The following is a 16,411-nucleotide window of genomic DNA, read 5'->3' on the forward strand; positions in this document are numbered from 1 at the left end:
GCTGGAAGACAGATGGATCCACAGAGTTCATAAATAAAGTAGGCAGATAGGAAAATGAAAGTATGCATGTCCAGAATTTAAAAGAAAACAACAGGGAGAGGGGAAAACAAAAAACCGAGAAAAACAGAAAACATCTAAGCGGGGGTACACGGCGAACTTCACCCTGCACCCTGGACCCGTGGCCCTTCTGCCCAAAGGGATTAGAGCCCTCACACCAGGACCGCAGGGATGTCAGCGCCAGGGCTCTGCGTGGGGCGGAAGATGATCACCGACGGGGCTGGCTTGGTTTTCCCGTGGCAGTGGCGCTAGGGGGTGTGTGTGTGTGTGTGTGTGTGTGTGTGTGTGTGTGTGTGTGTGTCCGCGCGCGTGCGCAGCCGGGGGCGGGGCCGAGGCTCCCAGCCCGCTGCACCTGCGGAGGCGCCGAGAGCACCCGGGCGCACCGGCTGGGCCATGGGACACCTGTGGCTCGCGGCGCTCTGGGGCCTCTGGGCGCTGCTCCTCTCCGCGGCGGATCCTCGCACAGGTACCCACACGGGGCGTCAGGGAGGCAAACGAGAGGTCCTGCGGGGACCACCTGAGCGCGACCCTGGGGCGATCCCGGGGACCCCAGTCTAAGAGGCGCGCAGCAGCGCAGAGAGATGTGGGGAGGATTCCCTTTAATTCACGAAAGTTGCTGTTTGAATTGTGGGATCTCCCTCCAAGTGACACCACCGGAGAGACTGAAATTTGCCTGGGGAAGAGGGGAAGTGGAGGAAGACAGCCTGCGCTCCCCGCTCCCCTCTGCCTCGCTTTCCTGGGGTTCTTTACTTCACCCAGTTGGACCCGCACTCTGGGGCGGGTGTCAGTCACTTGCAGGGGGCTGGTGCCCTGTGTCTTCAAAGTAACAGGCAGGAGAGGGCTGGGAGGAGACCGAGAAGATAAGAAATTGGAGTTGTCGGAGGCGATAAGAGGAAGATGAACTTGAGATAGGCGAGGCGCTGCTCCGTCTGGAGATGAGATCGGATCCAGCTCCCTCCCTCGGGCTCTCGGTCTTGGCTGCCTGGAGCCTGGGGTTTGAAAACCCTGGAACCCTTGGCTGGGTCAGCTCTAAGCACAGAGGCGCTGGGTCGGGAGGAGCGGGGCTGGTCTGCAGGCTGGGGAGCTTCTGCTATTTTGGGTCGAGTCGCACCTCACATATTTCAGGTAGGAACGAGTCGCTGCTGCCTCATTTCCTCCATCATGTCTCATACACACATTCCCTGCAATTCGTTTATGTTTCTCCCACTTAAATTTTTCTACCCTCTTCGAAAAATTGTTTTAGCAATTTTTAGAAAATTACCAGATCTGTAATCAGGTCTGTTTAGTCCAAAAATAAACATGTCTGATCCCTGAATTGTTTTAAAGAACTGCTAGCAGATTCCTGAAGACAGTTCCTTCCCCCCATATTTACACACAAACCCCGTGTTTGTATGTTCAGAATTTTCCTCGTGTTTCTTGAGGGAGGTTTGGTCAATTAATTTTTATTAACTCTTCAATATGCTACAAGAGCTGTATCTCTCTGAGAACTGGTGTGGCCACATTGTGTGAATGAAATGTCCCTCTAATTCTCCGCAGCCCTTCAATTACTCTGCACTGTTTAAACTAAACCTTTGGAAAGGTAAGACTGATAGGCATTTTGTGTCTCCAGAAAGTTCCAGTGAATTAGTGATCTTGACACTAAGAACTCAGCAGCATCAGAACACTAGAAAGAGCCCAGAATTTATCTTTGTTGTACTCCCAGCCACAGAAAACAATTTCTTCCTAAAATGTATCAATCAGTCTTCTCTGTACCAGGAATAATAGCCTTGCAGCCTCCCTAACAGTTACACTCCTTAGGTTATTCTATAATGATCTATTTCTCCATGTCACTGTTGCCATGTGGTTGCCTAAACATAACTATGGACCTAAAGTTAGCAGAGCATAACATGAAATTGTGGGTTTAATCAGCGTCTTATGATAGGTGAGACTGGCAAAAAGGATTATTCATTGTGCTCTTTCCATGAAGCCAAGGAGTATTAACTAAATTAATGACTTAAATCCATGTGAAGTCTATGGCTAGTAGAGCCCACATTAAGAGCTGGATATACTGTACTTTCAATTCTGTGTTTGATGTAGGGTAGAGGATGTGGTGCTTGAAACGACTAAGTCTGTGATTCTGTCCCACTATACTTTCATGTCTTTCAGATGGCTCTAAAATAATACCCAAAGTGACAGAAGTCATACCTAAATATGGCAGTGTGAATGGAGCAACGAGGCTGACTATCAAAGGAGAAGGTAGGGTTGCCTGAGTGTGTGTGTGTGTGTGTGTGTGTGTGTGTGTGGTGTCAAGGTAGAGGGATTTAAACAAAACACTGGCATAATATCAGCACTTGGCCAAGGCAGTAAAGCTCTTATACCTTTCACAACTGGTGAAGTCCTCCTCTCATCTGAATTCTTATTTTACTTACCTGTTTAACTCTAAGATCTGAATTTAACGACTGAATTGATGGGAACATCTTTAACACAAGTGTGCAGTTATGTGCCTCATTCTTCATTCTTCATGGAGCTAATAATAATTTGACTTATTTTTAGAATAAATAAGGCACTGTGAGGGCTCAAGGCAGAATGTTAATTAGAAAAGTGTAATGTAGAAATGCAATGGTAAATGAAAGAAGAAACGTGTCAGAAAGCAGAACTTTGGCTCTTGTTTCTCCTGGTGCCGAACTCCTATCTCATGCTTGGTCGATGAGTTAGGTATGATTCTCTTTCTTCTTGTCTGGTCTTCAGAGGGAAAACCAGAAAGCGATATCCTGGTTCTTCTTAGGATTCAATAGAAATAATTTGGTTCTGTAAAGCATGAATTCTTTGTAATATAAATGATAGTACCATTGAGATGTTTATAAATTTTTAAAAAATGTGAAAGAAATGTTTTTAGAAATTTTAACAAAATCTAAACAATAAAAAATAAAAAAAGAAATTTTAACAAAATCTATTATTTGTTCTTTAAAGTAGAAAGTGAGAAGCTTTTATTGAATTGGAGTGTTGGCCAAACAAGAGATGGAATTATTCTGACACATGAGGTGGAATGTCCTAATATTTCCAGGATTTGTTAAACTTGTTGTGAAAGGTAAAATGTCATAGAAAATACTGACTTGGGAATCAAGTTCTCAGAAATTTCACCAACTAGGAAATCTTCTGCTAACATTTTTATGTATTGAGATGATGGTTGGCTATTTCAAAACATGATGTTGGCCTTAAAGGCAAACATTTTCTACCAGATTGGATTATTTTGTCCAAAAGTACTGTGCTTAGAATTAGATAGCTCAGTGGTAGAGCTTTTCCGACGATGCCTGAGACCCTAGCCTCATTTCTTCACAGTACAAAAAACAAACGAAACCAAAAACAAAAACATTCTGCTTATGATCTTACAATTATGATATCAAAATAAAAATTTTAGTAGAGGAATGGTAAAAATACTGTATCTCCTCCTGAAATGACTAATTTGATGAGGAGGGTTATTTGGAGAAGTCCTGGAGTGCTTGCAACTCTATTGGTCTCATGCTTTTCTATTCATACGTCCTGGTTCCCAGCTGTCTTTCTTGGTATTTATTCTGTCTCTTGAAGAAATCAGCAAGATAAGAGGCATAATATTGCACTTTTAGGTCTTTTTTTCTAGTTATTTCCCTATGACAGTATCCGCCTCACACAATTTTGTTGAAATGAAGAGTCAAATAATACAGATTTTCATAACATCTATGTAAAGTAAGTAGATTTTGGTACAATCTGACTGGATTTTAAGTCCATGCTGTATGATTCAACGAAGTCATTTAGCCTTGGCCTCCACAGCAATTTCCACCTCTGGGGACTATGTGAATTTAAAAATAATGATATATATGCATATGGTGCCTGCTATATTGTACCTGTTATATTCCACATCATGTAGAAATTAGTCATCCTATTTTTAGTATTCGTGGCATTTATGTTACGGCTTCGTTTCCGCTTTTGGGAGTTATCCTCCAGGGAACACGGTGTCTCTTTCTTTCCTGTTGTTTTAAATGTTGTAGTTTTAAGTTCATTCCCACGCTCCCATCCCAGGTTTTTTGTACCTGAGAGCTGGGGCTGCAAGAACCCTGACATTTCCCACCAGGGCAGCTCAGGCGTCACTTTTGGAAGGCTCCTATCAGGAGACCCAGGCTTGTGTGCCTGGCGTTCCTGTCTCAAGTTTTTCTTCAGAAGAAAAAACAGATCAAAATGTCAGGAATTTCCATGTGAAGCTCAGCCTTGCCGTTTCCAGGTTACACCCAACCCTTCCATGTAATCTATGTGCTTTGAATGGCTTCCAGAGCTATTCAATTTATTCACTTAGACAGCTTACCTCCTTAAATAGCTAGGTTGCCCAGGGAGAGCTTGAACTTGTGACCCTCCTGCCTCAGCTTCAGGATGGTGTTCTTCGTAATCGATTATTTGTTTGCAATTATATTTTTAAACTAACATTCTCTTAAAAGTGATAGCTGGGCTGGGGAGACTGCTCAATGGCATAAGCAGCCGCCTGACAAGCACAAGGTCCTGAGTTTGATCTTTGGTTAACCCCCACCCTAAAAAGGTGATTCACTTTACTTCTTAAAATTAGCTAAAAATTGGAAATACTTTATAATTTTGTTTTTAAAGAAAAATGTGTAATTATGGTATTGCCCAACTAGTTGATTTGGCTCATATTTCTAGTGGATGTTACTCAGGATATTCTCATGTAAATATGTTTGATGTTATAACTTCTTCTAAGCGGACACTATCAATTTTGGGTATAGTATTTGTCAGAATCCTATAGCTACCCTAGGAGTGCTGAAGAACTGGCCCACATTGGCCCCATTACCCCATCACTGAGGTGCCGTGGGCAGAAGAGAAAAACAAATACATTTATGTATCACACCCTGAAACACACCGTGAGCAAAACTTTCCATCCCGTCGTGAGTTGCCAGCACCCCTTCTCTGTGTTCCAAACTCAATGTGAAGTTCGAAGATAAGCAAAAGTTGGCAGAAGAAGACTGAGTTTGTAATTGGCTTGTTTTACTGTTTTGTGTAGTTTTTCATAGTTCACTTTAGTGATAACTGTTATAGTTTACAACTGCAAATTCACTGCAAATATCTTTCATATGTATGATTTATACTTACCTTTGTGTTTGTACTAGTCTATGCCAAGTCTGTTGTTTAAGGTTTAAGCTTTGATAAATAAAGTAAAGATCATTAATTCCTACCCTCTGCTGAATTTCTACTTAGTTCTCTAATTCATTTAGACAGTGCCTCACTAAGTTGCCTGGAGAAAGCTCTAACGGGCTTTCTCCTGCCTCCTTCCTCAGCCTGGAGTAAGTTACACTGACTTAACAGATAGTAGCATTGACCTCTACAATTGTGGCTGACTTCAGAAAGCCTTATTTATTGGTTCTGTCTTATTTTTAAAAGGGAATATTTAAGATGAATGTGAACCTCAAAATTTTTGTGACAAACAAGAGCATGAGAATTTCCCTGATATCTTCCTGAGCCAGATACAATGCTAAGCACTTCACAGAAATAATTGTTTAATAGTCCCAAGAATCCCAGAAGGTAGATGGTGGTCATTTTTCTGAGGAGATCATTTTCTGATAAGCTGGAGGAGTTTATGAGCAACTTGCTGAAAGTGATTTTGGGAGCGAAGGGTGGTGCTCAGCTTCCAACCCAAGATGAAATGGTCTAAAAAGGGTGTGGGCAGGCAGCTTCACTACAGTTGGAGTAGAAGGACTTTTGTATTTGATGAATGTCTGGTATAGTGAAATCTTACCTTTGGTCCTACACTAAATGTAGCAGTGTTGTATTCACTTATCTAATGGCCTTTGAAGAACACTGGAAATGTTCAGTAGCTTAGCAAGCAACTGTACCACAATTGTAATGCAACCTTATTCTTCCCCCTTTATCCACTAAAACCATTTAATTTAGGAACATGTGTAGCAAAGACTGTTGAAATGTTCTTGGAAACTGCTAACATTGTAAGGCAAACATGAGTACCTTCAAATGTTTAGCTTTTTTTTCCCCTTGCGTTATAAATAACACATTTATATTGTAGTATTATAAATAGTATTATATATAGAAATTAAAAAGGTAAATCTACATGTCTGGGTTTACCATATTTTTATTTACTGAATTTGAGTTGGTTATACTGTGGGATGATATGATCAGTAGGTAACTACATTCTAAAAGTCAGATTACAAATTTACACTAGTAACATTGATGCAAATGTATTATTGTCAAAGAAAATCTTCATAGTTTCAAAATTAGTTTTAGTCATCAGTTTGGATTTAGTATTATTTTAATGTTAAGCTGCTGTGATATTCATTGAAAAATATTTTTAAATGTACATATGTTTAAAGCTCAGGATTTAGGAAATTTAGGTTTTAAAGTATTTCTTATAATCTAAAAGATTGTTTAGTAATTTAACAGGTGTGTAAATTTTATTTTACATAACAAAATAGTATCTTTTAAATATTTTATTAGACTATTTAATCATAATTTTATAAAGATACTGTTATCCAGTCAGTTTTATTCATGTCTTATTTCTTTTTCTTTTTCTTTTTTTTTTTTTTTGCGGTTCTGGGGATTGAACTCAGGACCTTGCACTTGCCAGGCAAGTGCTTACTCTACTGAGCTATCTCCCCCACCCTGTTTTATTTCTTGAGTTCAATCTAAAATTGAATATTTTTAAACAACATAAAATGCTTTAACATGCCATGAAATATTTAGTCTATGTTGAATTCTTTCCAAATATACTTTTGAATTTTCACATATTTATGGTAAGATTAAAATTATTTTCTTTTGTTTTGCATTATCTACTTGTCACCTTCCGTTGGCCCATACCTGTCAGCACGCCCACATGCTGTTACGCCTCCCCAGCCCCCCAAATCAAAACAACCTCGCTAACCTTTCTTGTGATTCACCTTCCTCTCTGGCCAGCTACCACCTACTTCTCTGCTTCTCTGTGTAGTGATTTTCCTGGAACATGTTGCTAACACCGGTTCCCTTTACTATTATCTTCCCACATTCTGTTGAGGCCTGGGCAAAGACTAAGCCCATCTCACCTGCTCCTTTGCTCGCTGCCTTCATTCCTGCTCCTGCCTAGTCTCAGAGGGCAGCTGGTGAATCCTGGGGAGTTCAGGTCAGATCCTGCTACTGCCCTGTTTCAACGCCTCTGGTGGTTCCGCACTTAAAAAACTAATCTAAGCTTTCCCCTTTCCAATCTGCATACTTGCCACTTCTCTCTACTCATACTTCTCTCACCACCTCTCCTATTTCTGGGATCTGCACACGGCCTTGACTCTTGGCTCTTGTTTCCTTTATTTAAACTTCTCTTGCTTCAGCTACTCTCACGATGTGCTCCTTTTTGGGGCCGTCCAGGCTGTGGACCTCTCGCGTCTCACTTCGTGCCTTCATGTCACCACTCTGATTTCAGTCATCAATGCTACAAAGTGGCTGTGGGCTCTGAACTCACTTTCCATTCCACGTCAGCCTTGTCCATAGACAGAGCTGTGTGCAGTGTAATCAGGCAGTGACTTTGTAAGGAGGAAAGAGTGCTTCAAGGAAAAGCTGGATGTACGTGGGCTCCTGGGCAGTGGCAGATAACTGAAAGGAATGGAACGGGAAGACAGGGAACAAGAAAACCTTAGGAAAAGGTAGGTAACGGGACTCAGTCATGAGAACAAAGCTCGCAGATCTGTGGATCTCAGATTACTTCCCACAGGAAAGCATCACCAGCAGAGGAGTGGAAGAAGCAGATTGGTGGGTGACATGCCCAGAGCCACGCTCCTTGGCCAGATCAGTACTACGCCAGCAGCCCGAAAGACTGGCCGTGAAGAGCAGGCTGCGAATGAGCCAACAGTGTGTACTCGCTTTCACCAAAGCTATGCTGCCTACTTCGCCATGCTGACCACCTGACGGGACAGGGGTAGCACAGCCCGGCAGGGGCACCCTCCCAAGCCTGTTTGTGACATGCTGACTATATTACTCTCCTTTTCTCCCAAAAGACCAGATATTCCTTGTTACTCAGGCTGAGTTCCCTTCTAAGTACGGCCTTCGCCTTTTCTTTCCAAAGTGCCTTTGCAAACACCATGCCCTCAGAACTTACAGCTTGTTGCCGAGGACTCCACAAGGTATTGTCTCCAAATGAGAAAACAATTTCATCACAAGAAAGTTGTGCTAAAATGGGCACATGACCAAGAAACCTTTGTCACTCTGAAACATCTGGCCAGCCAGGATGATGGCAGAAGCCCACTCAGGACCCTGCTCAGATGCCAGCTAGGAACAACCTGCTGTCCTCCATTGCATGGCTCATGCCCTGACCCAGGGACAGACATATTCTGCTGTTTCCTTTTGCAAAGAATGCCTGGAACTGGAAACAAAGACTTGTGCCTTTTCACCATTCTTCCCACTTACCCTGGCACAGTTTATGCCATCTTCATTTTTAGGTTATGCTGGATTTGTGGTCTGAGTTTCCAGGTTAAAAAAAAAAATTGCTTTTCCCAGAGACCATACTATGGACTGTAAACTGAGCTGAAGTATCACTATTCCTTATTAATTTGAACTCAGCAAGCTCGGTCAGTATTCTGTGAGAGAGAATCAGTTCTGCCTATGGTGAAAGAGTGATGCTTTTGGCAGATAGCAGGCAAATGTCTGGGATTCCAGGTATTTGTAGGGGTATCACATGACTTCCATGTTCAGTGATAGCTACCAGCAGGTCATTGCAGCCACCACAAGCTAACAAGGGCAAGGCAATCAGGGGTTCAGATCCTCAGAGAAAAAGGCCAGTGACATCGCATTAGCAGGAGTGCTACTAAGGATAAGGAAAATCTACAAGTATGATAGATGACAGAAAAGGGGCATAGCAAGTACGAATTAGAGCCTCGGGGCTAGTTACAGCAGTGTGGCCTAGAGCTCATCTTGCACTTCATCTTTAGCAGAGCTCTCCATTGACCACCACCTTGAAGGCCTAGTGATGGATTTTGCTTACAATGAAGGGCATAAGCAGATGTGTGGTCTAGGTGGTGGGCTCTCAGGTGTCTTTTATGCTCAGACTCACTCCTTCTGATCCATAATTCTAGCCAAAGTGGTGGAAAATAGCTCCCTGGGCTCTTTGATCCAATCTATGCTTATTGCTTGAAATTCTCACAATGTCTATTAGCAATGGAAGGTCTTCTCTGATAAGTGACTTAAGACATAGGAACTCAAACTTGCAAGAAAAGTTATTCCCTGCATTGCCATTGATTCTTTGACCTGGAGAGGCTTTCTGTACTTTCCTTAGTAATCCCTAGCAAAATTGAGCCCCAGGTATTCTCAGTGGTGCCCTGTTCTCTCTCTCTCTCTGTCTCTATCTCTGTCTCTGTCTCTGTCTGTCTGTCTGTCTGTCTGTCTGTCTCTCTCTCTCTCTCTCTCTCTCCCCCTCCCTCTCTCTCTTTCTCTCTCTCCATTTCTCCCTTTCTCAGTCTCTATACCTCCATCTTTTTCCTTCATTCCTTTCTCTCCTTCTCCCTCTGCCTCTCCCTCTCTTCTCTCTCTCTTGCTTTCTTGCATTCTCCCTCTCTTTCCCTTGTCTGCCTCTTGCAGTACTACAAATTCAACCGATGCTTTTTTATTTTGAAACAGGCTCTCACGAAATCTCTGAGCCACCTAGGCTGGGTTCCAGTTTGCAATCCTTCTGTCTTAGCCCCTCAGAATGCTGAGATTAGAGGCTTGCGCTACCACAGCATCAAGCCTCACCTTTGCTTTCAAGGTTTAGCTACCTTTGTCCCTAAGGGATTATTGCCTAAATAAATTATCTGCTTGAAGACTCTGCTTTAAAGATGTAAACCCCATCCCTTATGAAAAGAGTCCCTCTCCTTCTTTCTTTCTAGTCTTTCAGCTTTTTGAAAAAATAACAGTTTTCCTTATCATGTATGCCACATGATATATTAGTATATGTCCTAATATAATATTTTCATGAATGGATGTATTAAAAAAGTCAATTCTTATGCTTCCAGAGCAGATTATAACCACAGAGGTAAATATGAAGTGTGCTAACTGTTAACTGTTCACTATTATTTATGTGTTAAGTGATTTAATAATGAATTATAATTGTTAAATCTTTGAAAACAGAATTCTATGAATACTAATGAACTTTTCTTACTCTTCCAGGTTTTTCACAAGCAAACCAGTTTAACTATGGAGTTGATAACGCTGAGTTGGGAAACAGCGTGCAATTAGTTTCTTCTCTCCGGTCAATTACTTGTGATGTAGAAAAAGATTCAAGTCATTCAACTCAAATTACATGCTATACTAGGTCTGTTTTAAAGAATGATTAATGATATCATGTTCATCATGTCAGAAATCAGTTACACTTGTTGGTATTTTAATCATTTTATTATTCTTCCTGTTAGAAGAATATTTTTCTCCGTACTAGTTATTTTTAACTGCATGATTTTTGGACTATTTCAGACTTTTATTATATTCAATTGTAGTGCTTTTTCACATAGTTGACATGATAGAAGTACATTCCATATTTTTCTCATGCTATTAGACCACTATTAAATTATAATGATCTCTCTCAAAATACTAAAACGATGTGTTTTCTGTCCAGTTTGATTAGTTTTGTTCACGATCTTCATACTATTATAAAGATTAAAGATGATCATTTTGCTTAGTGACATTGAAAGTTCTTTGTTATCAGCCCAAATTGATGCATGTTCTTACAACTTAGGAAACATATTTTAAATTGTTTCCAATTGTGACTCTCAACATGAACCTTAGAGACAGGCAGCTCATATCCCAAAGCCTTTCAAATGCTGTAGGCTTGCTGGCTAATGTAAGCAGCAAAAGCTTCCTAAGTGGGGAAACTTGATTAACTTGAGTTTTAAAATAGCTGCAATAGGGGTTGGCCAAATAGCTCAGAGGATTAAAGCACCTGCAAGCAGGCGCAGGGGCCAGGGGTTGGATCCCTGGGCCTGCGTGCCTATAATCCCAGATCTTGGGAGGCTGTATATAGGTGGATCACTACGAGTCTGATCTAGTAGTGAGATCCTGAACACCCTGTAGACCCTTTCTTAAAATATAAAAAATGAATAAATAGATAAAATAGCTGAAATAACCGAATGTACTAAAATGACAGTACTATTTTAAATGACAATTATTGCTCTCTGTTATTGAATTTGTTGTCCTTTTTAAATAAGCATGAATCTGCAGAGTCAGGGGAGGCCCTTGCCTATGCACATGTTGTTAGATTTGCAATATAGTTTGGCTCAGGACAGACGTTGTCTTTCATAATATAAAATGAAATTTAATGGTACACCCATTAGAATTTTATGTAACTTTATTTTTTAAAATGATATGGTATGGGCCAGTATTTTCTTTAATGTATGAAATAAAAGTTATTACGTTCCTCATGCATTCTGCATTTGCCTTCCAGAGCAATGCCAGAAGATTCCTACGCAGTTCGGGTCAGTGTAGATGGAGTCCCTGTTGCAGAAAACAACACCTGCAAGGGTCACATCAATAGCTGGGCTTGCAGCTTCAATGTATGTGGGTCCTCCTCTTAATTCACCTATAATCAAGATTTTATAATTATTTTTAAATTGTACAGACTCTTATCTCTTTCCATATTAAAAATATAGTAGTATGCAGCTAGGAATACTTTCCCCAGTATTCCCTAATAATTGAGCCTCATTTGTTTCTGCTTTCTTCCTCCCTCCTTTAAATTTTATTAATGAATGATACCTTCTAACTTTTCTTGCTTATACTTTTTCTTCCTCAATTCCTGTTCTTAGTTCGAGTCTTCCTTTTGCTATTTTCCTATAGGATCCAACACTTCATTTTTAGTAAGAGCTACTCTTCCTTTCTATATACTTTCTAATGTAAAGGCCTGCATGTAACATAGGAGCCACTCAGAGTTCCATTGCCCTCAGTGGAGGTATCTGTGAAAATCCATTGCCTTCTAAGCATCATCACAGGTATCTTAAGAATTGTATTTAGGTCTTGGGCCATCAGCTATGAAAGACTATAATGTTCCAGTCTAAGACGAACCTTTGAAGAAAGCAGTTATGACTTCTGTCCTTAAAAAGTCATTGATTCCCACATATACTGCCCAGTAAGATTCCCAGTGCCTCTGGCCCCCTCTTCTCATTGGCCTCAGAGCCAACTTTTATATTCTCATGTGTCACACATAAATGGTCCCCAAACAACCTAAATCCAGCCCTACCAAGTTGGGCTTCTTAGATTCCTCATTAAGCTCGTATTTTCTTTTCTTTTCTTTTTTTTTTTTTTTCTTTTTGGTGACTCAGGTTGCCTATATGGCAGGTGGAGCTGGGAACCGAACCGCGATATCCTGCTCCTGACTGCCTTTGCATGAGCAAGTGCTTAAACAACTGAAGCCTACATTTTCTCTGACTGTTTCTCTCCACCTCAAGCTTGAAACTCATTGCCACCCTTAGTTTCTTGCTAGCCTTCACTTTCAGCCCCACAACAGTTCAGAAGCCACACTGTCTTTGCTCTCCAGCTCATCCTCCTGGCTTCTATCCTACATGGCCTTCGTCTTCGTTTGTTATAATATCCTCCTGATATGTTTCACTGCCCTTCATAACTGCTTTGCTCAGTGTGACCCTTCAAAACTAGGAATACTGTTGTCTCTCCCTGCTTAGTTGTCCTCCCTCTCCCAGGGGTCTTAAGTTTTCTTCACTGTGTCAAGGTTAGGAGCCACATCAGCTCCTAGCAGTGGCTTCTAACCTTCTTCCTGACCAAGGATTCATAAGACTTACTCAGTTTTTTAATGAACTTTCTCATCACTCATGCCCCTTAACATTTCCCCAAGCAGAGAGAAGAGAACCTTCTACTGCGTTCTTCAGTTGTAAAATTGCTTAATGCGTGGTTTGGAGTTCAAAGACAGGCTCCTTCATTTTCTAGCTGTGACATGGGCAGAATGAAACTGGTTGCCTGTAAAATGGAGATAAGCAAAATGGAGACTATGCATATCATGGTTGTAAGAATTAGATGATGTAAAATTAATGAACTGATCAGTCAGAGCCTGGTGTATAGTAAGTGCTCATTGTAGTTTACATTTTTTTTTATATCTGTTTAGTCCATGTCTTGCTATCTTAGCAGGTAGTTCATTGTGCAGTGATTATTTTTTTAATGTGTTGCTCTGTGCTAAGGGGTTTATATAACTTTATGTTTCTAAGAATAAGTATGAAATCTAGCACTTAACAGAAGCACAGGCATATTTTCTGAATGATTTGCGTTCTTTCCTTAAGCTAAAACTGAATAAAAATTTAATATCAAGCAATGTAAAGAAGCAATTAAATCTGCTTACATTTTCTTAATATTTTATAAATTACTCAGTATTATTAGTATATGATTGATAGCATTATTAATATGATTATAAATAATATTTTCTTAATAAGTCCTATGTTATTGGGTTGTGCTCCGAAAACATAATCCACAATGTTAACAACTATTTAACAAAGTCATACTTGAACATAATTTAAAACTGAACCAGGAGCCGGGAGATGGCTCAGTAGAATAAGTGCTTCTTTGGCAAGCACAAGGGGCTGAATTCAATTCCCGGTTCTGCAAAAAAAAAAAAAAAAAAAACAACAACTGAACCAGGTCTACAAGTCTTATTAACAATAATAACTCTTTGACCACTCACCCTATCTCATTTTCATTCTCTAGAGCTATGTATTTTGATATTCCCAAATAACGTTCTTATTAAAGAGGAGACTTAGTGGCCAGGTCAGCTGTGGGGCTGTTTTGCTCTGGACAGTTGCTCCCTGTACGCTGCATGGCAGAGTGTCACCCTGGACAGCCTCTCGGGAGTTTTCCAGGTGCTTTCGTCTTCTCTCCTGTTGCCACTTACTTCCTGAATCCTGTGTCTTCCTGTTTCTGGATTATTCCTTTATATTGCTGAAGTGTTCTTAGAAAATAAAATATTACTAAGTTAAACTAGAACCCTTTCCATATTCTAACTTCCATGTCATGATCAAATTTAGTTGAGAGTTTAGTTGGGTATAGATGCTAGTTTGGAAATAAATTTCAGGATTTATTTATTTCAGCCTTTTGGAATCATGTCTCTATTTTCTCTTGGCCTCAGGTATCTTAAACTATTGAAAGATTAGCTTTTGGAAAGTTTCCCATTTTCTATTGATCATTTATAAAGCACAAATATCTATGTCACAGCAATGTTAAAGTGATATATAAGTTGCCAACTGTACACTCTCACGTTTTGTCCTTATCAAGGACTAATAAAGATTTTGATTAGTTGTCCTGCACAGCTATAATCCTAGCACTCTGGGAGGCTGAGGCAGGAGGATGGCAAGTTTGAGCCTAGCCTAGGTATAGTGATTCCCTGTCTCAAAATAGAAATTTAAAACAAGACCTGAGGATGTAGCTCAGGATAGAGGCCCTGGGTTCAATCCCTGTTCCACCCAAACATTGCACACATTATTTAATGTGTGTAGTTTAAAGCCCTGGACAAAGTTATATATTCATAATCTCCATTTTTCATGCTATTTTCTAGTTTTGTCTTTAACACTGTACTTTGTATCATTAGTCTTCATTGCTGCTATACTTAATTCTCAGAATCATCTTTTTTTTTAGAAAAAGAAATTTGCCCCATGTTCATTTCTTTTGTGATTTGTACAGATTATACAACAAACTGAAAATCTGTTTATACTTTAGCTCCTTGAAATATAATAAGAACTAATACTTAACATATACTCTTCAAATATTTTGTTACAGAGCTTATAAAGGTGAGCATATAGTGACTTAAAACAACTGATTCACACACATGTTGATGATTCCCGTTACTCTTGTCAGCTTTGCTGTATGAGTGACACTTTGCCCAAAGTCCTTATGATGTCTTGTTCTCTACTGCATTACACTGAGTCTTCATTAAACATTTGTCTTCTCCTTACCATTCTAAAATGTGAAACAGTAACTCTAAGGTGCTACTGAGCCTCTTATTTCCAAGTTTCATCTTTTTTTTTCAATCTAAGAAATCTGTTCTATTGCTTTTAAGAAGAAATGCAGGCATCTCTCCTAACGAGCCGGAGGGCCAGCTGACAGTTACTGAGAGTCTGCTTCATGCTTCCTACTTTGCTTGTGTTCTTTTCATGTTGATGCAGAAGCTCCTGACCACATGTCTAAGAACATTCAATTATAACGTAGAAGTGTTGTGCATGTTTTTATGTTTTCTGCAGCGTTTTTGTGTTTCTAGAAATAAATTCCTAATCTCTTCTGGCCCATGCATTTTTCCTCTATTATTTGTTCCAAGTGTAGGTTATTTTCTGAATGCACGTTGGTGACTCAGGGTTCTTCGTTCCATCGTCTCTGCTCTCCACGTATTCACTGTTGATTTCATCTTATTAACATGCAGTGTATTCCCATTTGCAATGCTCATTGCTCATTTTACCTTTTAAAAAGAAGTTGGTGTATATCTATTCATGTAGTAGTAGCTAGCGAGGAATATAGCTTTTACCATATATCAGGTGGTGTTCAAAGTGTTTTATGACTCTTAGCTCTTAATTAGCAACCAATCTAATAGCTGGGTACTAAGAGTATCTCTCTTTTATGTATGATAAAACTGATACACATAAAAATTATATTGCAGATTTTACAAAGGTTCAGATTTAGGGAGTAGTCAGTCACAAATTTCACTCTGGACAGCTTATTCCAGAATCTGGGCCATAACTAATGCTTTTCTACCTCATATATACTTGAGAACTCCTACAAGGTAGGTGCTAGATTTTTACTTGCTGAAGTAACAAATTATCAAATTAGTGATTTAGAGCACCATAGATTTATTATGTTAGAGTTCTGTAGATTAGAAGTCTGACATGGGACTCAGTGGCCTAAGAATCACCGTGTGGTGGAGGTGCTGCATTTCTGCAGGGCCAGGGGAAAATCTGGGGTCCTGGTCTTTTCCTTGTCTCAGAGTCAGCCAGGCAGTCGAGTTCTTATCACCCACATCCCCTGCACTGTCTTTCCTATCACATCCCCTTCTCTGATTCTGATTTCTTTTCTCGACTTATACAGGTCCTCGTGAATACACGGGGCCTATCAGAAAAGTCTAAGAAACCCTTCCAATTTTAAGGTTAGCTATTTAGCTCTGTTAATTGGGGCTGCAACTGTACGCATGCGCTCTACACGTTGGTAGAAAGTAGCACTTAGGCGTCTTTGGGAGGCCATTATTCTGTCAACTGCAGACATTAGCATTTCCATCACATAGGGGCCTCCCCGGAGTCTGTGCTTTCCCAGTTCTCATCCGGGGCCACAGTTCTTAAGAATTAGAATTGCATTGCTCCAGAACATCATCATCACTACCTTGGCTATTAAAACTTACCATTCTGGGCTTTTTCTACGTTTTCTGTGATTA

At 40.3% G+C, this 16,411-nt stretch overlaps 1 protein-coding gene across 1 annotated transcript in view; it reads left to right on the plus strand.

Annotated features, from left to right (window-relative positions):
* Positions 1-408: 408 nt before the first annotated feature.
* Positions 409-16,411, plus strand: part of Pkhd1l1 (PKHD1 like 1) — a 165,853-nt gene continuing 149,850 nt past the window's right edge. The window contains exons 1-4 of the mRNA XM_004640093.2: positions 409-523; positions 2,203-2,292; positions 10,186-10,330; positions 11,453-11,561. Of these exons, the coding sequence (XP_004640150.1) occupies positions 451-523; positions 2,203-2,292; positions 10,186-10,330; positions 11,453-11,561 (417 nt within the window). The 5' untranslated portion in view covers positions 409-450. The remainder of the gene's footprint in view (positions 524-2,202; positions 2,293-10,185; positions 10,331-11,452; positions 11,562-16,411) is intronic.

This window comes from Octodon degus, unplaced genomic scaffold (genome assembly GCF_000260255.1).
Source record: "Octodon degus isolate 3935 unplaced genomic scaffold, OctDeg1.0 scaffold00118, whole genome shotgun sequence".
Classification (NCBI taxonomy): domain Eukaryota; kingdom Metazoa; phylum Chordata; class Mammalia; order Rodentia; family Octodontidae; genus Octodon; species Octodon degus.